The 26,256-nt window shown below is 41.9% G+C and overlaps 1 protein-coding gene across 1 annotated transcript in view; it reads right to left on the bottom strand.

Moving 5' to 3' along the window:
• The window catches only part of nav1b (neuron navigator 1b), a 61,238-nt gene that overhangs the window by 3,466 nt on the left and 31,516 nt on the right, over positions 1–26,256 (bottom strand). Inside the window, exons 6-33 of the mRNA XM_073469305.1 lie at positions 22,291–22,441; positions 20,579–20,879; positions 17,751–18,501; positions 16,798–17,211; positions 15,212–15,256; positions 14,957–15,123; positions 14,284–14,458; positions 13,444–13,522; positions 13,041–13,064; positions 12,511–12,588; positions 11,372–11,380; positions 9,701–9,784; positions 9,423–9,428; positions 9,264–9,375; positions 9,033–9,154; positions 8,108–8,116; positions 7,264–7,439; positions 6,957–7,115; positions 6,459–6,655; positions 5,252–5,349; positions 5,063–5,158; positions 4,491–4,659; positions 2,337–2,572; positions 2,070–2,224; positions 1,905–1,976; positions 721–917; positions 435–553; positions 96–293 (exon numbers count right to left, since the gene is read on the bottom strand). Of these exons, the coding sequence (XP_073325406.1) occupies positions 96–293; positions 435–553; positions 721–917; positions 1,905–1,976; positions 2,070–2,224; positions 2,337–2,572; positions 4,491–4,659; positions 5,063–5,158; positions 5,252–5,349; positions 6,459–6,655; positions 6,957–7,115; positions 7,264–7,439; positions 8,108–8,116; positions 9,033–9,154; positions 9,264–9,375; positions 9,423–9,428; positions 9,701–9,784; positions 11,372–11,380; positions 12,511–12,588; positions 13,041–13,064; positions 13,444–13,522; positions 14,284–14,458; positions 14,957–15,123; positions 15,212–15,256; positions 16,798–17,211; positions 17,751–18,501; positions 20,579–20,879; positions 22,291–22,441 (4,399 nt within the window). The remainder of the gene's footprint in view (positions 1–95; positions 294–434; positions 554–720; positions 918–1,904; positions 1,977–2,069; positions 2,225–2,336; positions 2,573–4,490; positions 4,660–5,062; positions 5,159–5,251; positions 5,350–6,458; positions 6,656–6,956; positions 7,116–7,263; positions 7,440–8,107; positions 8,117–9,032; positions 9,155–9,263; positions 9,376–9,422; positions 9,429–9,700; positions 9,785–11,371; positions 11,381–12,510; positions 12,589–13,040; positions 13,065–13,443; positions 13,523–14,283; positions 14,459–14,956; positions 15,124–15,211; positions 15,257–16,797; positions 17,212–17,750; positions 18,502–20,578; positions 20,880–22,290; positions 22,442–26,256) is intronic.

A 26,256-nucleotide genomic window follows, 5' to 3' on the forward strand; every position in this document is an offset into this window, starting at 1 on the left:
AACAAAGAAGAGAGAGTCAGTAATCAGTAATCCTAAAACATCCATTCAAGTTTGAAGTATTAAACAAAAATCAAAAGAAAGTGCTCTCTTTTTACCAGTGGATCAGATTCCATGGAGCTGGGAGGAGTCTCCTTGTGAGGCCTCTCCTCGAGGGACTGACCCGGGCTGCTGGAGCCGATGCTGGGTGGAGGCAGGTGGAACAGCTTTGCCTGGTCCTGCTGGGCAGACGGCCAAGGCAGTGTGCCCCTCACCCACTCCACTGGGTCCTCCCATACCGCCTTCTGACCGTGGACCTGAAGCGTCACCACATAGCAGTTACATTAAAATTAGAGTGCAACATTTCCTGTGTAAGGGAAGCCACTTAACACTTAGTAGGGAAGAAATGTAATGCTAGCTGGGGATCATTTCCTGGATTTGTTGGCTCTGTTTCTCACCTTGATGCCGTCCTTGGCCCCCTCTTGCAGGTAAGGGATAATAGAGTGATTCCAAAGGTCGATGAACCAGGATCGAAACTCATCCACTGTGACGGGACAGGATAAGAAAAAGCAGGGGCCTGAGGAGACGAGAGAGGAGAAAGAAGAACATCAAAGGACACACACTGAGGAAAAAAAACTTTCTTCTGCACAAATAAAGATGTCAGTATTCCCGACAAAATGAAAATACAACTTTCTTCAGGCCTGAAATCATCATGCCCTGTCCTGATAAGAGTGTGTTTCATACCAATGAGGAAATCCGACGTGCTGTGCTTCTCCAGGAAGGCGTGCAGATGATACCACAGTTTGGGCACCCAGTCCAACACCCTGATCAGGTCCTCGTTGGTCAAATTTTTCTCATCCTCTGACTCCATCATCTTCCTGTGCAAGTAGCGCACCAGGAAGCCGTTGGCTGGCTCCACATTGTTGGAGAAGGTCACCATCCTAAGATGAAGAAAGCACATGCAAAAAGTCATTAAAATACAAACCCAACACTTACGTACATGAGTGGGCTAGTTTGTTAGCTACGCCATTGACCATTTTATCCACATCAACATTAGAGCCTGGATTGAGATGTGGAAACTCAATTAAAACAACCAAAATCCATTTTTATTTCAGTCTTGTTCCATTTCACATGGATGTATCCTCTTCCTTCATCAATGTGACAGTATCATTTAACCCAAACGTTTAAAAAGAACAGTTCTGCGATTGTAATCTGTCATAATAGGTTTTATTTATCACAATATTGTAACTTTGACAGTTTTTTGGGTGGTGCTAAACCCAGGATGCAGCATGATGGCCCTGCAAAATAGTGTTAAAATGGCCAAATCCCTGCAAAAGGAAAGCTAAGAGCTTCTAGCTTGTTTGTACTGTGAGCAACAAGGTTGGGGTAACTTGTCATTTTCAGCATGTAGGCTGTTAGCTCAAAGGTTGTTGTTTAATGTGGTGATGGGACCTTTGAAGACAGTAGCTTGAGGTAGTGCAAGAGGAGGGGAACACAGACTGAATAAGGCAGGCTCACACCCACAGTCTACATCCAGTGAGTCGGACTATCAAACTGCAGACTAAAAGCAACAAAAGTGAGTCACAGCTGTCACTTACAGAAGTGCTACTACTGAGAGATTTCAAATATGTTATCTTGAAGGTATTTTTTTTGGGTCACTCAGTCTTGACCATAACAAAGTCAACTCTTATTAAAACTTACATAAACTGTTATGGCACCGATTTAAATCAAACTGTATTGAATCACACTGTATCAGAATACATATTATTATATTAACTCACACTTTACTATTGATCTGCTTTAAGATGGTTTTCTTGAATCGACTTGTTTATTCCACAGTGAGCTTCGAAATCTAACCTCAGTGTAATCAGAACAAATACGATACTGCAGGAGAGGAAAATACTCCCACAACCGTTCCTTTAACCAACCTGAAGCTGAGATGGAGGCCGTGGTTCGATATCATCTTCACCGTCTGATTGCTCGTTCCGATGATGTAAGGGCTGAGGGCAGGAACAGCATCACAGTTTAGGTTATATTGAACAGTTCCATAAATACTCGCGTAGATAGTTTCAGGCTGCGTATGCGCAACTTACCATTTGTGATATTTGCAGGTGAGAGCGCCGTTGACAAGCTCGCTGATGGAAGCGGGGTCGTGAATATCATCCAGAATAACTACCAGCTGTATGTCTGACGTGTTGGTTTCCCGGTCGATTTGATTGGCCAGGTTGGAGAGATAAAGCTGCAGATCCTGAGGAAAGAACGGGAAAAAGGGAGACAGAAATGGTGACGGGAGCCGACAACATGACACATCGAATAATCTGCTGTTGCACAGATTTACGTGGCATGTCAGTTTCTGTCACCTTGCATGACTGCCGGTGCATGTTGAAAGTGACCACGATGCCGTCTGTGACTTCGCGGGCGCTGCGGTCCACCAGGTACTCGGCTAGCCGGGAGGCGAGGTAGCTCTTACCCGTCCCGCTGGGGCCGGACAGGATGAGACGGCGGTGTTTGAGTAGCAGACTGATGTAGTGTTGCATCATGGGTTTGGGAATGAGTGTTTCGAATACCAGGCTGTCCACACACTTCTCCTTCAAACCTGAACATAGTGAGGAATAGCGAGAACGAACTGTGATGTCATAAACAATGCAGTTGATGACTGGCTGCTAATCACCCAGCACAGATTTAAATTGGTGGTAACTGCAGTACTTGATATCTAAGTGCTCGTTAAGAATTCTGTTGATAACTTTACCAAAATGAATATACATTACAAACAGGAAGAGCCTGAGTAAGACGATGTTGTGAAAACAAATTAATATCACCTCAAATGTCCTTTATAAGCAACATGGAGCTCAAGAATTTTGCTCTTAAAATAACTTTGCATCAAGAGTAGTTAGTCTGACGACCCCCACCAGCCTGCAGGAGTCTAATGTTCCTCCCTCACATCTATGGGGCCCATGTGTCTGAGCCTGCTCCACCAGCTGGGCCTGGCAGCGCTGGGATCATGTTACCCAGAGTCCCGTCTGGGCCGCCGCTGCTTTCCCAGCTCTCTTAGCACTTTGCTCCTTACATTCCTGCATGCTAAAGGTGCAGAGGGGTCGACTACCGGGCCAGAGCCTCGCCTCTCGTCAAAGCTCTGGTTTAGAATCACTGATGGACTAAACACATGTGCCACTCGCAAACAAAACACTGCTGTTACAGTAAGTCTGTGTAAGGCTTTTATAAATAATGTGGATATTTTTCCAATGTATATTGGACTAGTTTTATTTTGGTATGTTTGTTTATTTATACTGGTTATTTTCAGTGTTGTCATTATTTGTTTTGATATATTTTAATACTCATTTTTATGTTGAACTGTTTGAATATACAGAACCTATCAATACTGTAACCCCTTGTAAAGGGAACTGTAAACCTACTGTATATTGAAATATTTTTCATGTAAAGGGGATGTGAGAAATGACCAAATGAAGAATAATTCAAAAAATAAAAATGTATGTAAGTCACAAACATCTATACTAGCAGTAAATATATAAAATGTATATGTATAGATCTAAAACTGTGGCAAAATAACGTTGTACTGATGAGTTCATCCGCTGCCACTGGGTCATCAGAGTTTTTAGTCAATACTGAGGTCAGCTCATGGGTCAATGTAACTGAGTGCTCATCACACGTAAACAAGTTGTAAAGCAAAAAAGGCAACACTGTATAAAATGGTAATAAAGACAGGCAGGCCTGAAAGTGTTGCTATGACAAGCAGACAGACACGAGGATTTGCACTTAGTCAGACTTGGATCATCTCAGATAAACACTTCGCAACACGGCTGGAGCTAAAGATGTGATTGACATCTGATCCATCAATATCTGTGTGCTGACACTATCTGTGTTCATGGTTTCCGAATTGAAGGGATGACATTGAAAATAGAAGCTGAACTGAGTCCAAAAGGCTCAGTTTTGCAGAAAGGCAACCTCGGAGTACTTGCATAACTAAAGTTTATCTAATTAGCCCAAATTCTTCTTGGCTGGAGGTAAAAAGCTGCTCTGGATTTGTATAGATTTTTACTAAATAATGAATTGGAGCCTCGACTGTAGTTAGCACTAAATCAACTCCTGGTGACATTTTTCTAAGTTAACAATGTGTTACTGCTGGATTCTAATCATAGACTATATAAAAAAAATGGAGTCCCCAGCCATAGCTTTCTGAAGAGCCAGAAGCTCAGTGTGGTGGCTGCCAACATCGCCTGACTCCGCCTAATTGCCAGCTGATCCAAAAATGGGCAAAGAGATGTGGTGGAGCTGAAGGGGCTGAGTGAAGCCTGGCAGCTTACAGCTACCTTGAAAACTAGACGCCAACTCTAGGGAGATTGATTTTGAAGCTTGCCTCAAGTGGCCACACAAGGAACTGCAGTTTTTGGCACTTTATGTAATCTAAATAAATGTATTTACTTCCAAGTCTGCAGTAGTAAATCTGTACATCTTAAACCTGATATGACTTTAAATGGCACAGGTACTACACAGACCTTTCAGAGCCACTGTGATGCCAGTGGGGCCTCGGGACATGCAGCGAGAGGGCTGCGTCTCTGGAGCTTCTCCACCCAGCACTCTCTTAATGTGCCCCATACTGTAACTGTAGATGGAGTCTGTAGACAGGCCCAGACTGGAGGTGGGGTCCACCTTGGCTATGTACACCTGGAATGAAAAGAAGAGAAACAAGAGAAGTGAGTAATTCTGTCTAAATATGATCTTGTGGTTGCAGACAGATGGCGCTCCTTGTATGGTTTAAGATATTCCAATAGCTGGGGGCTAAAGGCTAAAGTAAATATGAACCACCTTATGAGTGCTTTGGTTTTATTGGGCACTGACTACGAATCAAACCAGTAATTCCCTACCAGCAAGACCTGCACAGTCTTGTTAGATGACCTGCCTGTCCATAAAACCATATGACTCTATACTGCAGTGTTCAGTGGTTAAACTCTCTGAAGTAACAACCTGCTAAATTTATTGTGGCAGCTGAACGCAGCCCAATACAATCTGTACATTCAGTTCTCGGACAGGTCACATTGAATAAAGTTGTCAGAAGACGGCGACCCACCTTGAAAGCCTGGCTGACAGCTGAATCCAGCATGGGCCAGTCCATCCTGCCGTTCACCCTGACTGTGCCGACGAAGAAATCCTGCTGTTTGACCTCCTGTCGACACAAAGTGCGACAAACACGTGACACAAGGATCTTAAATAATGTTCATTGTGCTGAAGAAGGACAGACGACAAACATCACACTTACATCTTTGAAGACGTGTAAATCTGCAACACACACCACCACCCGCACACGGTGATCGTCTCTCTGTGAGGAAAGAGTGAGAGTATCTGCAGAGTAGACTTCTGCTAAGGAGGAAATAAAAAGAGGACAGAGACAGAAAAACACAAGAAAGATGATGTAGCATGTATGACAGCGTTTTGCTTTTGGGGTTGTTTCAGTTTATCAGCATTGAGGCTCATGAAGGTTACGGTTACATGTGCACAAATCGGTAAATTGCGAAGGTTAAGAAAAGCTTTTCGCCCCCAACCAAGGAGCACAGAGTTAAGATTTTATATCGCCATTTGTCCTTCAAAATAAAAGCAGAAGACAGTATATTTTTAAAAAGTGGAGTAGTAATAAGATTTATCATATTTATCAGATTTTTATTGGGGAAACATTACTATGAACAATATCATCATTTCTATTTTTTGCACTTGAGCCCATTCACTGCCACTCACTCGCCTGGTATTTCCTTACTTTATCATTTATCATCTGATTATAAATAATATTTAAAATATTTTTTTGCCAATAAATAGTGATATAATACAGAATAGACCAGCTACTACTAAAATCAGTTAGCTTTGAGAGGTCACAATAAATCAGCAAGAGTTTCCTCTTCTCATAACAATTTTGATGATTCATTGATTGTATTTTCCCTAAATATGACATATTCTCTGTTAAATTTGCAGGGCAAGACAGAGAATGAGAAGGTGTAGCTTCATGTTTGGTAGGTGTAGTAATCCAACTCCTACCTTTTAAAAATGTAGCTTCCTAGCAGAGAGTTTGCTATGAAGGAAGACTCCTGAGCTACTGAGGCCTAAATTTAATTTAATCTGGGTGGTAAATAGTGTGATAAAATAAGCTGTTTTACTTTTAGTACATCAGTTGCATGGAGCTTTTATACTAATTAGAATAAAACCTTCCGTCATTTTTGCGCTCTCAAGCGGACACTCCTCAGAATAAACAGGCTATTCATCAGCTCTAAAGGTGCCAAATGTTTTGATAGATTGCTCTTGTTGGATTTTTACTCACAGATTTACCGCACTCTCAGTAACCAGGTCCAAAGCCCAACCCTTGAGAAAATGATATAATATGCCTTTTTGCTTGTAAATAGCATACTAAACGACCGGATTTACAGGTCAGGAGTGTACACACACTTCACATTGTCAACATGTCAGAGACTGAACTGTACCTGAGGTGCTTCCCTCACTCAGCCCTCTGCTGTAGCTCTTGGGCATGTGCATGGCTACTGACTGTCGAGGTGATGAACTCCCCAGAGCAGTGAGGCCTGAGGACTGGGAGGGGGAGCTTGAGGGTCCAGGAGATGGACAGGGGGACAGACCGCCTGTCTTCAGATGGTCATTCTCAGTCTTCAGGTTCTCCACTGTCCTCTACAGATAAAAACACACACAGTGTTACTAATTTTGATCAAGTCACAGCACCTCTTCCACAATACAACTCCGGTACAGGAAGGAACGACAAGGTGAACCTAGGCATGTTACTTTAATTGTAACCAAATATCCATTAATCAAGTAGATAAGATGTATTCAAGTCATAAATCAAATACTCCACTCTGTGTACAATATTTGCACACAGAGTGGAGGATTAAAAGCTTGGCAACATACCTTTACCAACTCCACAGGTGAACTGTGGGCACTGAAAGATAACCAATCTGATCATTATCACACACACCTGCATGCTGGTCATGGCCTCCTGCAGCTGCTCCAGGCGGTGGGCGGAGCTCAGAGCCTCCAGGCGGATGTCGGTCAGTTTACGCTCCTTCTCCCACAGCTCCGATCGCAGCTCTGTCACGACCTTATCATCCTGCACATCGTCGCCTTCACAGAGTCTGGAGATATTAAAGTCAAACAACGTTAGAAACGTGTGAAGGCAGCAAATATCATCAGAATAATTTTCAAAGGACCACGACTCGTGATTCAAATTATTTGCTGTTGTGATCCACTGTCAGTGGAGTCAGGGAGAGGGGAAAGGTTTACCCTGCTGATGATGCGGAGGTCGAGGATTTCATTGATGATGCAGCGTTGTCTCCATCATGGTGGACTTTCGGGGAGGAAGGTGCAGAGGATTCTGGGGTGGCGATTTCCTCTATGTCGGAATACAGCCCTGTCTTGGAGCCCTTCTTACTAAAGGCCTTGTTGAAGGAGCTGCGTAACTGCACAGAGAAGAAATATGAGACTGAACAAACGATACATCTAAAAAATAAATTAATAAGCAGCTCTTTAAAGCAGTCGGGTTGAGCTGCTTCTATCAGATAAGCCATGTTTCCCACTGAGAGTTGTCATCCACACTTGTTTCCTGTTAACCTTCCGATACAGACTTCCTTCATTCTTAATTTATGTAGCCATCGGGTTTCATATATTTGTACAATTTTGAGGTGACAGTTGGCAGATATAACTGTCCAAACCCAAACTGAATGTAACATTTGGAGGGATAAAAATGGATGAAATTATAAACAAAAACACATCAATCATTACTGCTCATCGTACACAAATGCGTGATGTTTGAATGAAATGAGAGAGAGTATGAAATACAGTCTCTGAAAACCATCTCCTTATAGTTTCTAAAAAAAGTGATAGTTATCTTCACTGAACCATTTGATCTCAGTATTACAGAACAATTTAATGGCCTGTAGATTACATAAGAACATAAATCCTGTAATTCCGTAATCAAATTTTACGATATGATCAAAACACGATACAAAGTGACTCAACAAATCAACTTCAGAAAGACCTGAACGACAGAAAGTAACTCTAAGTGCATGTGGGCTGGAGAAAGGGAGGGAGTGTGTGGGGGTTTATTTACTGCAGCAACATCACTCACCTCAAAGACCTAAAATAAAAAGCAGGGCAGCATGAGGGAGAGACCAGAGTCATACTTAATAACAGATTTGGAACAAGATAGGAGGAGAAGCTCACACACATGCAGGAGAACAAACTAGGTCATCAGATCAAATACAACATAATAAATACTGATAATGGCTCACAACTGGCCTACTGACTGGTCCAATATAAACTGATCATATTTAATACGTTTTTAAATACAACCACTCATTCTGAAAAGCGATGCTGTGTAAAACACGAATACAATTGAATGTCATAAGCTGGTAATGCTTTTTGACATGTAGTCAAATGAAAACAGTACAAAGACTTGATTTGATGTGTCACACTGCATCCCAAACTTTTGTTTTAATCAGAGTTATCCATTAATATTGGTTCATCTTTGGATTTGTATCTTTTGTCATTTTTATGTCTAATCCTGTTAAAATTGATATAATATTGTAATATTCGACCCTGCAGGCCAATGCACATATTGTACAGTACGAGCAAGTGACAAAAATCCTTTCAATCTTGAAATTTGATAATCAAGTGGTGATCACAACATGTACATGAGATGGATTCTCAAGTCAGTGCCCTTGTCCAAGGCACTGGCTAAGATGTGGAGAGGGTCCCCGGCTGCGTATGCTGCGAGTACCAGTTTCACCATGTTGTACATTGTGTGATATGCGACATAAATAAAGATTCTTCTTGTTCTTTTTCTAATCAAGGCACTAAATCTGCATTGATAACATCGATCAGACACCTCACAAACCCTGACAAGCTGAACGATACAACTCAATACTGAAAATTGCTTAATAGCTTTCATCCCTTTCTCTAGTGAGCTGAAGAAAACATCTGATTCATAAACCGCTGCAAAATTCTCTCTCGCAGGAAAGTATGTTGGGACAATATTTCAAATGTGTCCTCACCCAGCTCTTCTTCTTCTTCTTCTTGGCCTCCTGCTCTTTAAGACTACCCATACTGGAGTGGCTGGTGGTGCTGGTGAGGCTGGAGATGCTTTCTGAGGAGTTCTGACGATTGATCAGCAGTTCTAAATATCAGGATAAGAGAGAGCACATTGAAACTTCACCATCTTCACCTCTTTGTGTGTTTTGGAGGCCAGTCCTAATCAAACTGCACATCCCCTGCAGATTCTGTACCTTTAGGTGTGATTTCCGGATTACTGAGAGCCCCCTGGATGATTTCTTGGGCCTCTGTATTTTTGACCTTCAGAATCTCAATGGTATCCTTCAGCTCGGTGAGCTCAGACTCCTGAGGAGAGAAAATTATTATTAATGTGTTCATGTTAGCTTACAGGCTGGTAACTGAACCAGGATTCTTCTGAACCGAGGATTGTGGAATGTCTTTCTGCTGTCAGCGAGGATGTCAGGCTGTGCTGAGTGGTTGATGACAACCTGAAAATCCCACCATACCTTTGACACATCTCATTTCAAGAAAACTATGTCACTTAGAAGCTTCTCTTTACCTGACAGAATGTATTATATCATCATCACGTATTTCTGCCTTTAATGGCTTGTTTCTTTGTCATGTCACTGGCTGTACAACATTCGTTAGTGTCGTGATATCACCGGGATACCTTTTGGTCCGAGGAGACCGACAGGGTCTGCAGGCGCGCCGTCATCAGCGCCAGACTCTGCTCAAACGCTGCCACCAGATTAGCCTTTAGAGGAGGACACAGAGGTAGGAGGAGACAGAGACAGAGAGAGAAGAGTAGGGGGGTTGAGACAGCAGACAGGCATGAGTCACCGGCTGCATCGAATCTCTCTGCAGCCTCACACGCTCACAGAACATCAAGCAAATGGCTTTTCTCCATCTGCTGGGAGAGGAGGGTGGGGATGGAGTAGTGGACAGCTGTGGATGATGTCAGAGATGAAAGAGGGCGTTAGGGTAATGGTGGTCAGGGAGGGCAGCTGTGTGGCGATGAGGGGCAGACCTCATCAACGTCATGTAGCATGTTTGACCTTTAGGCTATGATGTCTCACACTATTAATGCTCGTCGTGGCGAGGATGGTAGCAATTAAACATTTTCTAAAATTCATGGCTTTTTTTTGCAGTATTACTTCTGTTTGATTTAGTTTCTTCTCCCCAACTAAACTCTCTGAGAATACTTATTTCGTGGAAGCTTTTTGGACTTTTTAATGAGTTCTTGTTCTTATTTATACCGTCATATCTTTGTATTTAATATTATTCATTTTATTCTTTTTACTTCCTTTCTTTCTGTTCTTTCTTATTTTATCTGTCTGGTTTCATTTTCTTTTATAAAGAACTCTAACTTTGCTAAGAGAACTGCTATATAAATAAAGTTTATTATCATCATTATGTTCAAAGTTTTTATAGTTTAGGGAGATTTCCCAGCACTGACAGCCCATTGTTTGGTTGTTCCTTTCCTTTTGTTAAATTCTGCTAGCCTCTTATTCCCTCCTTCATTTCTTTTTGTGGTTGCCTTGCTCAGGTGTTTCTTTAGGGTCATATTTATCTAAGAATATAAAACTCGGCCACTCTTGAACCTGTTTATGATGTTATTGACCTCTAAAGAAACGACTTTCAGTGGGGCGTAACAGTCCTAACGACTCAATAAAAATGTAATCAGCCATCTATCTTTTTCCATGAACTGCAGACCTCCACTGTGGCTGCTTTAAAGTGTGTTACATCACCAGAAAGTACTCAGCTCACTTTTTCTTCTTAATGTTGTTGTTTTTACATAACTTAATTTCTCTCTAATGTCTATAAGTTGTATCCCAAAGGTTACTGTTATATATGTGATATCTAATTAGCCTTCAAAACTAAGAAAACTATCGGACTAGTCAGAAATTGGTGTTCTGAAAATTAGTTGGTCAATCAATATTTTGACTGATGGACAATTAAAGGACAACTATTCTCATAATTGTTCAGCAGTTAAAGGAATTTTTCAAGCAAATATGCCAAGAACTAGTTTTTTTTGCAGCAAATCCTCTAAAATAATTTTAAGACAAGAGATATGAAGAATCCAGCTAGGAAAATTTTCATATTGTTAACATTTTTAGAGACAAAATGATTGATTGAAAAGATAGTTGAAAAATCAGATAATAATGAAAAACACAATTATTTGCAACCCTTGTCAACATGCTTCATGGTAGGTGATGAGGACAACGGTGCCACGCAGTGAGCCCGACAGAAATGTCAGGTGACAGCGACTCGTCAGCTTGACGTCCACTGAGAATCATACGAAAGCGACAGAGTTTGCTGTGGGAGCAACAGTCCAACAAACCTGGCCTTGCTGCTACACCCAGCATCCAGAGGTGCGGGTCAGCGGGAGGCAGGCAGGGGGCAGCAGCGAGTCCAGCCAAGAATGGATCAAAAAAAGGGACAGTGGCGTTAGGCAAGGGATTAAACAGTAAAACACACAAAGGAGGACACACAGATAGGATTCATACAGTCACGCAGGTCGTTCAAAACACTCAGGTTAGTTGAGTTTAGAAGAGGCAGTGGGTAAAACGTGAAATAGGAGACTGTGGTTCATACTGACAGCTATTATTAGATCAGGATCAGTGGTATGGGGGTGTTAAAGCGTGATTCAAACAGGCATCTAAAAGATGCAGAGTGAGTGTCAGGGTTCCCACACTGTCTTAAACATCAAATTCAATGACTTTTCAAGGTCTTTCCAGGCTGATTCACTTAAAATTCAAGGACCCAGACATTGATCGATCACTCACCTCAAAGATTGATAAAAAATATCATAGGAACTTAAATTTCTTTACTTAAACAAAATACATGAATTCAATGTCTGTTTTCAAAAACTTTCAACGCCTTGACTTTTTTTCCTGAGATCACAAAACCAAAGATTTCCAGGACCCATGGGAACCCTGTAGAGAGTCAGTAGAAGCAGGTGTGGAACATTTCTCAGCGCAAGAGTTAAGGTTAAACTAGTGTCTAACAACAGACAGATGTGAGTGGCAGTGAGAGAACTGGAAACATGGGGGCCTGGCGGTAATGTTGCCGACCATAAACCCCATCTGGGGATCTTTCTTACATGTTGTTCCCCCTTTGTTTCATCTCCCAACTGTCGGTTATCAAATAAAGGCTCACAAATATCATTTCAAAAGCCCTGAGTAGGTTATTGTGCCCTGAATATCTTATGACTAGCTATCCTTACTCAGTGCAAATTGGAGAGAGGCCAGAGTAAAGAGCAAGGATTCACACCATATTTTCCCCACATCTCACCCTCACAGAAATGCAGTGCAGATATTAGATACACCTCTTACATGGGGTTTCTGTATCCAAGTTGGTTGTGGGGTACAAACTAAATGACGTAGAGGAGGTGTAATCTACATTTTGGATTGATTACACTCCGATAAAAATAGTTAATTCCAAAAGGAGATCTTTAAAGAAAAAAAAAATCCTACATACGTTGGCGGAAAGCTGCATGGTCAAGTCGGCGACCTTTTCCTGGGAGGACTCCAGCTCTCGTCTCAACTTGCGGATTTGCTGTGGACAGAATGAAAAGTAAGCCCCAGCTGTATGGCCAATGTTTTTTTATAGCATCAGGAACAAACATAGAGTTTAGTGTTAACATGGGTTGTTTCGTAACAAAAGTAACAAAAAGTGATTTTGCCAACAACAAAATATGTTATCGCTTCAGACCAATAGAAAATGTTTAATGAAGGGATGACAGTGGATTTTTACCACTTTTCTCATGCACTGAGAACTTTATGAGGTCTGAAAATGTCTTTATTAAATGTTAGCAGGTGTTGCAAAAGGACAAAGAATATTAGAGATAAAACAAAATGAACTGGGTTATGAGCTCCGTGGTCACAGACATCACTGAGCACTGATAACACAATCTGATGAATGGGGCCGTTTCAACAGGAAATGACTGACAGATGACGCAGAGGGAAAGGCACAATGTGAGTTGAAGCGTCATGGCATGTCGGCCTTACCTCTCCTTGTATCCTGTCCTCACTCTAAAGTAGGCATGGTGAGAACAAATAGACAATAAACAGGGATAAGGGAGGGCATTAACTTTAGGGACAGTTGCTTATCCACTGTAAAAGGGACATGACAACAGTGAAAGACATACTTGGAACAAGTAATGAATAGTTGTCCGATCGCAGAATTCAATACCAGTTCACTAAGAGGTTTGTAACTGACTAGGGAAGACTTTAATATAATGCATTTAAGGGTCTCCTGCAAGTATTGGCTGTAACTTGGAAAATGAATCTATGCTGCACAAGATTTTCAAGATTTTGCTTTTGGAGACAGGACAATGTGTAAACTGAAGACATAAAGCATTAAACTCCAGCAAAAGCAACATTATCATGAACATATTATGACTCTACTCACCGAGGAATAGTTGGATGAAGCATTGGATGCCAAAGACAGTACGGAGCCATGTACTGAAACAGGAAAGGTAGAGATTAGACTCAATATTAAAAGTTACTGACTTGTATTAAAAGGCAACTTTAAGATATTATTAAGCTAACCAGAAACTAAAGAAGTATTAGTAATCAATCATTTATCGTAATTTGCTATAGGGCTGTGCAATATGACGATAGAAAAACGTCTACTGGAGGGTCACCAGTGTTGTTTACATCTGGATCATATATGGTGCCTTCAAGTCTATTAATCTAAAATGGAGGCACCAAAACTCTCCACTTTTCATTAGGGCTGCATCTGTTTATTTTCATGAGTAATTGTTTTGTCTATAAAAAGTCACAATAATCTTCAAACCTGCTCATCACAATTTCCCAGAGACCAAAGTGACGTCTTCAAATTGCTTCTTTTGTCCAACAAACAGTCCAAAATCCCAAAGACTCATCATTTACCATCATAAATGACAAAGAAAAGCATATTCCTACAATGAAGAAGCTGGAACACTTTAGCCTGAAAAATGACTAATCTTGGGATTTAATGTTTATTAAAAGTCCTGCCCATTATACAGCAGGTTTAAATCATTGGTGGAGGCTTGCCTGTTGTTTACATTTGGATCACAGACAGTGCCTTTAAGTCCTTGCATAACTGTCTATAAATCTAAAATGGAGGCACCAACACTCCTCTCCACTTTCCTTGCTCATGTCCTCTTGACATTTTGCCTAACAGATTGCGTGTTGTACGAGCAGACAGCTTTGTTTAATTTGAGGCCATGTGGGGCGACTCCCCTGCAGGGAGGCCGGCTGAGCATGCTCACCATCATCCCCCGGTTCACGGAAAGACCCGCACCGCATCATGCTTTTTGGCCGGTCAGCCAGAGACATACTGCTGCCCAGGGGGGAGGACCCATAGAGATCGCAGGCGGACTCACTGGGGGGGCCGATGCTGTTGGAGCGCGATATCCTCGGGGTGGTAGAAATTGGGGCAACTATCATAAAGGAGAGATGTTTGTTGAAAGACAGATGACACTGTAGGATGCAGTTGAGAAACACTCTTACACACACTCAGTATGGCACCCATATTCTGATGACTCAGTGAAAGGCAACACTTTGGTTCCACAACAGTCAAAGATATAAATATAGCCTGACTTGACCCCCTATGGCCTCCATCTCCAGCATGTTTCAGACTTAAACTCCAGTCTAAATGAGTGAAGATATGAAAAGTTATAGCCACAGTCAAATCTGGTGCCATCGTCACTTCATCATACAGACACGACTGGATCTATTATTGACAACTTGTGTCAACATTTCTCAACTGTGATAACGACGCTGGACTTCCCACTCAGTATGAATCTAACGTTCCCGTCTTCAATAATAATCAAGGATAAGATGGATGGCTTATCAAAGATTTCAAGCCTCATTACTCTCAAAGCTCAAACAGGGAGTGTTTTTAGAACTTGGCAGCCAAATGGAGCGAGCAGACTCACCCACGTTGGTGAGAGGAGCCTTGCCGGAGGAGGGGTGGAGAGGGCGGGTGGGAGAGGGCAGCTGAGGGGGGCTATCGCTCTCTGTCATGCTGACTGAGTTGTGGGAGTGGCGCCTGCCCGGTTTGCTTCCGTCACTATCTGACAGGCTTGAGCCGTAGCGTCTGAGGAAAGAGGGGTCATTTTAAACTTCAGACAATGGAGAAACATCACAGTGAGAGATTTCAAATGGATGCTTGAACAGTAATTGTTTTGACCTACTCTAAGCCTTTCTTCGGCAAGGTACTTCTGTCTGTTTGCAAGCTGCAAAGAAGAGAATAAAAACATTATCAATAGGACGTGAACAGTCATTCTGAACAATTCTTTTCAAATAATTTTATCATAGGACCTGGGTAAGACATCTCATGGGTTTATCCTTTAATCCTTTTTGTATATCTAGTCCATATGGCACGCTGGGCACTTTCATACACATAAGCGTGGGATTGCCTAAAAGTACATTCCTTTGGCAGAAAATAATTCATCTCCGCCTTGACGAACAGAAATCCTCTGATGGATCCAGCCCTCCATCTTCTAAATGACACAGCAGAGTTTCCCTTCCCGGAAAACACACATAAAATATGGAGTGCCGGTACGTCTGCTGCCAAGAAACTTACAGCTCAATGTTGGACGTTTTCAAACTGAAACAGTTATCACAAATTATATTTCACACACTATGGAAAAGTGTTGTTACTTCAACAAGTATTGGTTCACAGGAAGATGGAAAAAGGCCATGTTATTTTTACTCAAATAACTATTTCCCCTTCAATTATTTCTCCCTGACTAATGTGTGCACTTGCACTTTCTTTAACATACACGAGAGGAAAGAATAAGATGTCTTTGCCAATGTACATTTCAGAAATGCTTGGTTGCCAACACAGATTATCACAGGTAGACCATTTATCTTCTAACAACACATTTTTGTGGACCGTTTTCCCATCCTTGTTTCTTTAAATAGCGAAATTATGTTGATAATTAGGAATTCAAGAGGCCTGGAAGCAAATTCATAATACCAAAAGTGAGCAAATACATAAGATCTTTGCAATAATAAACACTAGTTTCTTGATTTTCATCTCAAATGAAGGGTTCTCACTTAAGCCTTATTCATACTGGACTAGTATTACCTGGGGACCTCTAGTTACTTGAATTAATTGCAGCGGAAGTCTGTGATCTTAATCTGCCATTTCCATAATTTGTAAAGTAAAATTTCCACTGCAAATTACTTACCATATTTCTTCAAACATTAGTACTAGTCTTGTACGCATTTCAGTTATTTACTTATCTATTTTGTTTTACCTCTGTTTTGTGTCGTTAGATAACTTAACAAGTACTAAATTTGATCACGGCTCATAACATGTTGAACATCAGTCAGCAGCTGTGTTATGAGATCGGCTATATTAATGTTTAAAATGAGAGACGGAGGAGGTTAGGATCAACAAAATGTTGTCATATTCAAGTACAGCCACAAATCATCTAAATGAGCTGTAAATGTGTATTTAAGCTTGTAGGAACACATGCAGGAAGTGCGTAAAATAACTCCAAACAAGATTATTAATGTGGCTGCCGAAGAACAGAGGCTCTGCTTCTGAAATGTTACATACAGCCTTGACATGGTATCTGGGGGGTAAGGTCAGTAAAATTCTCCTGAGTTCTCCTGGTATTTGTTGTTACTACAAAAAGTTGGTTATTAGTTCCTTCACACTAATTTTCTTGTTTAGAGTCAAATCACCAACATACACTGAAGACAAAGGAAATGATGTAATCAGATTTTTGACATCAGATCAGACACTTCTTAAAATGGGGCGTACCTTTCCGTGAGGTTGAGGGAGGTTCTGTGTCCAGATCCCCAGGTTCCGGTACCCCTCTCTTCCTTGTCGTGCATCTCAGTTTTAACAAATCTCGAGCTGGAAGGCACGCTCATCTGCAGGGGCAGGGACTCCATGCTGCGGTGCATGGACAGCTTGGGGTAGAGCAGCGGTGACCCGCTCACACTCAGGCTGTCACTGGTGTAGGAGCCGGGGGAATCGATGTGCAGCACAGGTGCAGGGCTGGGGGTGAGACGGGAGGATGTGTGGGAACCAGCCAGGTCCTGCAGCTTGGAGTATGGGGGGACTTTGGGCGGGAGGTCCTGGAGCGTCACGCAGGAGTCGAGACTGTTGGAGTTGACTTTGTCCAGATGAGCCAAGCTGGGCGGACGACCCAGAGACTTAGTGTTCAGCATCCTGGGGATCAGGCATATGAAGAGATGTTAAAATATATAAAACAGCCCTGGGACATGATGTCCAAAATAACCTTTATTAATATTGTAAGTCATCACTGGACACATGCACAAGCAAAATATGTACTCATTTCAGGATATTCCTACTTAACTGTAACACTGTATCGCCAGACTGAAAGCTGCAGTTGTATTTGACAAGGTTTTGAGATTTCTGCTTCTAAATTTGAACAGCAACATAAATCTAAAGAAACAATGTTCCCATTACTCTAGACCTTTTCTTTGATTGAAAGAAGAAAAATCTTTATGGTGAGCTCGGGAGTATTTCTAGTAACTAGGACACAGTGGAAAGAGATATAGCTGTTGAATTTTTTAAGATGTCGTTTTTCAATCATGTACTTTCATTGGATTGTGGGGATGGCAGCAGAAACCCTGAGCCTATAAAACCAGTTACTGCATGGCTGGATACCACCGGAGAGTAGAAAATGATGGAATTTTTTTTTGTTATTTGGGTGAAGCAACCCTTTAAAACACTGTTTTAATGACCTTGGTGTGGTGGGTGATGACAGTTCAGGGTATTTGCTGCTGCTGGTCCGTCTCAGGCCGTGCAGTTTGATAGCAGACTCTCCTGTGGACTGAGCCTCCTCTCCTTTCAGAGAACCACAGTCTATGTCAGCACCCACAGCCTTGGCCTTGGCTCTCTCCTTCTCCTTCTCTCGGTCCGTCTGGTTCACTGGACCTGTGCTTCGATTAGACATTTTACTGCTGCAGCTACTGGGCTCTTTCAGTCTGGGGCCAGTGGAGGCCATGGGCACAGGTTTCAAACTCAACAGACCGGGGTCGATGGTACCGCTGACTGGCCGGGTTGCCGGGCGACCAATCACACTGAGCGTGCTTGATTTGGCCGGTCGAGGCAGGCTGCGGTACTGGATGCTGTTTCGGGCGTTTGGCCCCAGGAAGCTCTGCTCGCTGCTGGCATCAAAACTGTTTTTTCGACCCGAGGGCAGTCCTCCTCCCACAGGCTTCACAGGGATGCCAGATGACTTGGGGGTTTTCCCCACAGTAGCAGAGCCACTGGAGATGGTGGCGCCCCCTGCTGTCATGACAGTGGCGGTACCGGTTGCTGTCGGTGGCCTCTTGTAGCCGAAGGAGGCTCCAGCAGTGGGTTTAACCAAACCTGACGGGGGCTTGCGGTGTTCTCCATGATGATCCCTGCCGGCATCTGAACGAGACCGTTGTAGACCAGCAGTTTTAAGAGACATCTTGGATTTATCCAGTGGCCTTTCACTTTTAGGTGCTAAAAAAAAAGACATTGTACAGGTTAATGACAACGTTATTCAACAACAACATTATGGCAATCTTAATAACGATTACATGTAGCTATATGATGATAAAGAGCAGGAGGAAAATCTGGGCTGCTCAATTTGCCCTCTTGCCACCTTGACCCTGACAAGAATAAGCTACTTACGACAGATTGGAAGGGTTGAGCAGCAGAGTTATTTTAGTTTTGTATTTTCCAATAGGTTTTAAGAATAAGCAAGAATTAATAAGCAAGATTTACGAAGTTCAGAACAAGTTTTACAGTAAAAACACAAGTAGACACAGTAGAGTATAGCAGGAATATGGTTTCAGTTAGTTTTCTGGCGTTTCTGGAGAAAGACAGTTCATTGTTGAATCTTGTTCCCAGGTCATCAAATATCGATGCTTTGGGTCTTTATTCGGCCTGAAATTCAAACCCACAGCGTTGGTATTTGACAACCTGGGAATGAGACTCAACAATCAACTATCTTTCCCCAGAATCGCCTCCCTCTTCCTTTAACTAGAATGTTTGTTTTGTTTTTAACAGCTTGCTTTAGTTTAACTTTAGTTCACTACAATAACCTTGGTGAGTGGTCAGTAAAACCACTAAACTTGGACTAACAAATATGACGACAACCCCACTTAAAAGACTGAAACTAAAATGGATAATCGGCGCTGTCATACCTCATGTCTCTCTTAACTAGACACCTTCACATAAAAGTAAATGTATGTCATTCTAGCCATTACAGCTGAGATAGAATATAGGCAAGAGACATCTGTATTTACTTTAGGAGCTTTCATTTCAATGTGAATCACCAACTGACTCAGACTTAAAAGGGCTGAATGCAAAATTAAACCTCTTTTTTTTTTTTCCCTTATCCTAAGACATCTCCAAGTGATATTTCGATCAAAATCTGAATCTCATTGTGGATGATTAAAGTAAACTAAAGTAAATATTTGGTGATCGAAAGGACCATTAAAAGATAAAAAGGGTCAAATTCGATCTTTTAACTTTGAGTTAAGGCTAAAGGTAAAGTTGGAGTATATTCATAAAAGCAAATGCAACACATCTGACCTCTTCAGTCATTCTCTAAACCTTCAAAGTGAATCTGCTGGAACATTTCCCTCCTGTGAAAACTACAGCCAGAACATATACAATCAGATTGATTTGAAGCTGGGGAAAGTAACATGAAAATGCCAAGAAATGTTGGCACTCAAACTCTATGTTAACCTATTATTTAATCATGTTATGTTTTTTCCAGGGATTACACAAATGTAGCTGTTACAGACAGACAACAGACACTGCATCTCTGCAGACATAAAGTAACAGGCTTTTCTCTGAGACAATAGCAGAAAGATGGCTCCGGCTTTTTAAGCTGAGATTTTTCAATGAAATGGATTTCATGGTGCATTTTTTCCCTCAGTATTCTGCGCTGTGCTACAAATCAAAGCCTGGCTAACGCTAAGGGGTACACTTCTGTATTCATCTTGATACCAAGCAGATATCCGCCTTGGCTGCTCTACAAACAGGCTCTGTTTTATATTTGGATCCAGCATACAAAGGAATAATGGATGACATAGAATTAGTAATTAAAGGAATAGTTCCCCAAAAATGAAAATTCACTCTGATGCTAATGAAAAGTCTGATGAAGTTTTGTAGTCCACAAAGCATTTCTGGAGGTTTACAGCAAAACAGCATTCTCCACTGAAAAATTCAAAAACATCAAATGACTCAGCTCATCACAGCATAAGTGTCCAGAAGCCCCAAAATCCAAAATTGATTTGAAAAGAGTGGGTGCTCAAGCTTGACTGCAAGGTAAATATTGGGCATCTCAGGGCTTCTGGAGACTTGGATTATGCCTGACAAGCTATATGGAGCTTGTCAAAAGTCCCAATCTTTTTCAGTTTTTTAGGAGAATACTACAAAGCTGTTTTACTGTGAAGCTCCAGATACGTTTTGTGGACTACAAAAGTTCACCCTTCACACATTCCATCGGCACTGGGGTGAAAAGATAATGACTGATTTTCCTCTTTTGGGTGAACTGTTCCTATTTATACTATATAACATATCTCACCTGCAACTTTCAACGTGCTCTGAGAGGTATGGGTGATGGGGGACGTCACGCCTACAGGAGGATTACGACCCTTCTTGAAACTTCCTGGCTGACCCAAACTTTGAGGCTTCTTCAGTTCTCCTTTACAGCCTGAATCTTCGCTGAGACTAGGAGGCTTCTTTCTCCACTTGCTCGGGGCCTCCGTCTTGAGACTCCCCGTGTCATAGCTGCAACTATTGAGCTTGTGGCTGGCTTTGCCATCTTCGCTGTACCAAGACAGTCCACTTTCCACCAGGGAGCGCTTCTCTGCATCGGTGCGGAGCTGCAGAGAGGGGAAGACAAGAGGCACAGTGCGGGGAGGCATCAGTCATGGTCTATGTTATCTACGGAATTGACTGCTGTCTGTAATCTTTGTTTCATCTCAGCTGCATTCCAGTGGGAAGGAGGGAGAGATAGACGGATATGCCCCGAGCGGATTAAAAAGAAAACCACAGAGGAAGACAAAGGACGGATGACAAAAAATTTGAAAAAACAGTTTATGGATTTAACACTTTCAGAGAAACCAACACAGTGAAGAATTAGAGAGAAAATGTAAGAATAGAAGAGAGCTTGAGCCTTTATATTTGTCATGTAGGACAAAAAAAAAGACAGCTACACTTTAATAGAAAACTGTCATGTGGTGCACTGAGGAGGTGGCACTGAGGACAAAATTGGGCATGCTGCTTCTTGGCATCCTATAAATGTGATATAGAGCGACAGATGGCTCATTGAGTAGCACTAATGTTCATTTCTTTCCGCTGAGCATTCTGTAAGTAAGCAAAAAGACAAAATGTTTACCTGTCGACAAGGTAAAAACAACTAACACTTAACCAAAGTGAACTTCGGCTGCAACTAAGGATTATTTTTATTATCAATAAATCTGTTGATTCTCTTGTTTAAAAAGGGGCAATCTGTAAGAATTTGAGTTGAAAAGGTTAAACTGAAATTATAATCAGAATGTTAACAAATAGCAGCTTTTACATTATGATGTCTTTGTATTGTGTTACTGAAATATCTACTGAAGTTAGCATGCTAACCAGCTAGCCCTGACATGTCCTGGTCCAAAGGTCCTGTGCCAGAGGTGAAAATACTAACACCAAGACGTTTTAAGTCCACTCTGTGTTTGTGCACGGCAGACTTCAAGTATGCACATCACATTTGTGTAAACTGCATGTTGGGACCACGATTGGCTACTGAACTAGTTGTTATGCATGCATGCCTTAAACCTAAGGCCAAGCGTGGAGAAACTCTCCACCTTTAGCAGTGGATCTTATAACAGCCTTCTAGTGTAAAACTCTGCACATCATCCTGCAGAATGAAGCAACAATAAGCAAAGCACATTTTTGAGTGAAGAGGGGCTTTGAGGGTCAGTGGAACTACCGGAAGTTTACAAGTTATTTTCTGAACAGGACACAGAGCTGCCATAGTAAAGATTTACTGCGCTGTGACAGATAGTGTTTCTCTTTTGTTTCAGTTTAATGACAGGGATCAGGTCTGTGGTGTCTTTTTGTGGCCTTGTCAAAACAAAGGTCTCGCATTTAACACACAATACAAAGTAAATCACAGAGTGAAGCATTGAAAATGCTTCAAAAAAAGGCGTTGGTTGCAATCTTTAGCACTGCTTTCACAAAATAAACAAGATAAAGGTTAGCAAAACGTTGTCACAGACTGTCGGGTATTGTATTTCAGCTCACCATAGCAGAAGAGTTGCGTCTGGATCCCAGGGGTGTGCTCGGGAGGGAGTTGAGGGAGGAGCTCGCGTTGAACTCCTCTGAACTGAGGTTCTCCGAGCCTTCGCCATCACCGTCGCTGAGCCCGCTGCTGATGGAGCTGCTCTCATCCCAACTGAAACAAGACAGAATGACCACTCAGCAAAAATGCACTCTCTTCAAGTCAATGGCAAACATGTGAATGTAGAAAAAATGTAAAGCTGCAGAAATCTGTGTTTAGAGGGACAGAAGGCTGGCAGTGACAGTGACATGTCCATCTGTCTGCTGTAAGCTGTCTCTGGAGGTGGCCACATGCTCAAACAAGCAGGTAATTCCAACATGGCCGCAGCTGCTCTCATTCAATCAGAGCTCCAGACCATATGTTGACCAAAGCTTCAAGAGTGGATCTTTCACTTTTTATGACATAAAGTGCAAGTTTTTCACTTATTTTCTAATAACCTGTCCCACGATGTACTCGTTCTAAAATCTCCTTGCAATTCTTGTGTTTGGAACTTTTTCCACAGTTAAACTGCACACTGAAAATGTGAATAAAACTAACTTAAACCACAACAGCTTCTGGGAAATGCATAACAAGCAGTCTGATTAATCATTTAGTCCATAAAATATCAAAATTGTGAAAAACCAACAGTCCAAAACCCCAAAAACTCTTAATTTACTGTCATAAATGATAAAGAAAAAGCAGCAAATCCTTACAATTATGAAGCTGGAACCAGCAAATGTAAGTTGGCAATTAATTTTCTCTTGATCTACTAATCGATTAATCATTGGATTTCTAGTTTGGAGCCTTTACCAAAGTTAACAAACATAAATGTGAATAAATCTAACTAAACCCACCATTTCACATCTTGTAAACTCATAATGAGCAGTAATAATAATATGGTCATTTTGAAGATCAAAAGTATAAGCTAAACCATAACTGACTAAATCACCACGACAGAAGGGGTCAAACACACTGCCATCTTTAACTGTAGCTTCAAGGGACAGTTTATAGGACGCTGATAAATCATGCTGAATAATAAGCAAAGCGACTGACAGCTCAGGGTTTAGGACGCAGTCTGGTATGCTCTAAAGACACAGGCTGAGGGGAAGTCAGAGTGACAGGCTTCTTTAAACCTCCCTGACCTTTCCCTCCACCCCACGATGAAGTCCTGCGTCGCCCTGAAACAGATGCTGCCAGATTGGCGCCTCGTGCGAGGCAGGGACAACCCTCGCACACCGGGCATCACTTTCTCTGGATGCACTCTTAATTTGAATACATTTAAAATGCACAGCACTGTGAAGAGAGTTCAACAAGAGGTATAGCCTCGCAGTCAACCAAAACACCACAGGAGGATAAAACAATTCCGGGTTTAAAATTGGAGAGTAAAACATTTTTATGTGCTTTAGAACAGCAATAACACATTGTTGAATTTAAAAATTACATCTCCAGAGAGCCAAACGCAAGTCCAACTCAGATTTGTATAATTACTTTCCCCATCATTACTACTGGCAAGCACAGGTGGTAATCAAATTTATGTTGGCGCACAAAAACGTGGCACAGTGGAAAAGGTAAATTAATAAGACCCTTTAAAGCTGAGTCACTGCTTGAGCTGAATCAGTTCTTTTCCCCTTTCTCCTGCTCTCCTCGCTGAGCTCAAAATGCTCTCTGTGGGTCTGCAGCCTGCAATTAGCAGAGGCACGGAACATGGAATTGCATAGAAAAATACAGGGAGACAAAAATGGCCCATACACGTTTCAGAATTGGATTTAATCACATGGCTGCAGCTGAGTCGTAGTGGCAGTTGTAAAACAGCGAAGAAGCTTAGCTCGTCACTTTGTGCCGGTTCTGGGCATTAAACGCAACATTTTAGTGATTTGTGGCTGCAGATACATGACCTCAGGGGGCCAAAGACAAATGTTTGATTTGGAGAATTTTAAAATGTTCTCACATGAAATCAATAAGGGGAATAATTCTGATTTACATTAAGCCCAGATGTTCGTGGTATGTTTTGAACAATACCACCTCTGTCAGCGGCGACAGCGGGGCCATGAATAACCCCATGGGGATGTCAGCCTAAGAAGAGGCAGGAGGGTCTGTTGGTATTACAAGCCAAAAACTGTCTGCTCTCAAGAGGTGAAATCCAGACAGCGAGAGGGTGGGAGTACACCAGCAAAGTGCATACTTCATACATAGGGTGGCAATTAACTTTTTGTTTTCTGTGGCACGACTCCAACAACGCTCTGATTTGTGTGTCCGTGCTATTATTTGGGTTGGGTTGCTGCGAAAATGTTTGGATTTAAAAAAGACTGAAGGATGATTGGTGCGGCGGAGAAAGGGTGGAGGCGTTACAATCACTGTCCAGACTTGGATGTGGATCTAAGAGCATCACTAAAAACACACACATGGTGCAGCACACAGCAAAGATATGAACAATAAAAAAATACGCACACATGGAAATTCAGAGAGAAGAAAAGGTGAGACCATAAACATGCACTGACATTGCCAGTTTCACCCTTTTGAATGAGATAGCACACAGTAAGAAGGATGCATCTTGCAGTTAATCTCTGGCACTGTCTATTTTCTGCATACAAGACAAGATTCCTGGGGTGCATGCCTATGGCTGAGAGAGTGGTGAACACATCCTCTATTATGCAGATAGCTGTGGTAGCAGCACCGCAGTGTCCTCCAAGAATGAAAAATGTCTTTACACAGATACAATTATAATTTCCGGAGCCAAATCAGTGTCTTCTCAACACAATGCACACGTGTACTCTTCAAAAAACAGAAGCTCAACACAAAGAAATGTGACTACTAATTGAACCCCATTGTGTTTTTTAGGTATTCGAGTATAATCTCATAATTAAAGTATAAAAAATCTTGTGAAACAAGCCGAATTTTTTCTCAACTCATGACTAGCTAATCGGCTAATGTAACTATACTGTACCGTGAGTGAAAAGCCAGGTTGGGGTTGATTATGTTTTAAAGCCAAAGAATAAATCTATCAGAGAGATACAACCTTTAACGTTGGATAGTTAGAGAGGGTACATAAAGAAAGGCAGTCTCTACTTTTAAAAAAACGTCGGGAAAAGTTGTGTCTAAGGTAAAAAAAAAAAAACCGCAATGAAATGTCCTCATTACCTTGGCGTAAAACGTGAAGTCCGTTTGGGTCTTGGCACCGACTGCAGAGGAGGCACTTTCCCGATCAAAACGCGGCCGCTCATTTGTGACCGTTTATCGGTGAGCACAACTTCCTTTAATTGTCTGCGTGCTGATGACATTCAAGCTCATGTCCTCCGCAGAGCAGAGACCCCCTTCTTCTCCCATTCAGCGAGCAGAGAGGAGCAGTCTGTCTGCCGCTGGACAGGCAACACCCCCCTCTCACCAAAAAAAAAAAAAAAAAAGGGAGCGAAGCAAGATGACGAGCGCAGAGAGACCCCGGTGTTTCTTACACAGAGATGATGGCCAGCGGCTGTCGCCTCACTGTTCACCACGGTGACCGCCATTAATCTGCTGTAACACGTCAGTGACCCGCAAGTGATCCGAGCAGCCGAGTAATAAAGACACAGTGGTGGAGGAAGTATTCAGATCCTTGACTGAGCCAAAGTAAGAAAAAAAAAATAATACTAATACCCTGCTGTAAAAATACTCCATGTCAAAGAGTAGAGTGGTGTAGTTTGTAGTCCGAAAACCCGGAAATCAGTTAGCATTGTGCACATCCGGTTCCCTCTTCTCAAAGTCAATGGGTTTCTTTAAATTGGTTTTCGGTTAAATGCCTTAAAAAAGGTCTGTGGTTACCTAAGACATAAGATATTTACACGTTTTGTTCTACGACATAAAATACATCGTTAAATGTACCACAATTTAATTATTAAGCAGGATGTAAATACCAGTGTGTATCTATCACAAGTCTCGTTGATCTTGTCTGGCGCGGCTTCCGTACTGCAAACGCT

This window comes from Pagrus major, chromosome 6, assembly GCF_040436345.1.
Source record: "Pagrus major chromosome 6, Pma_NU_1.0".
In the NCBI taxonomy this organism is placed as follows: Eukaryota; Metazoa; Chordata; class Actinopteri; order Spariformes; family Sparidae; genus Pagrus; species Pagrus major.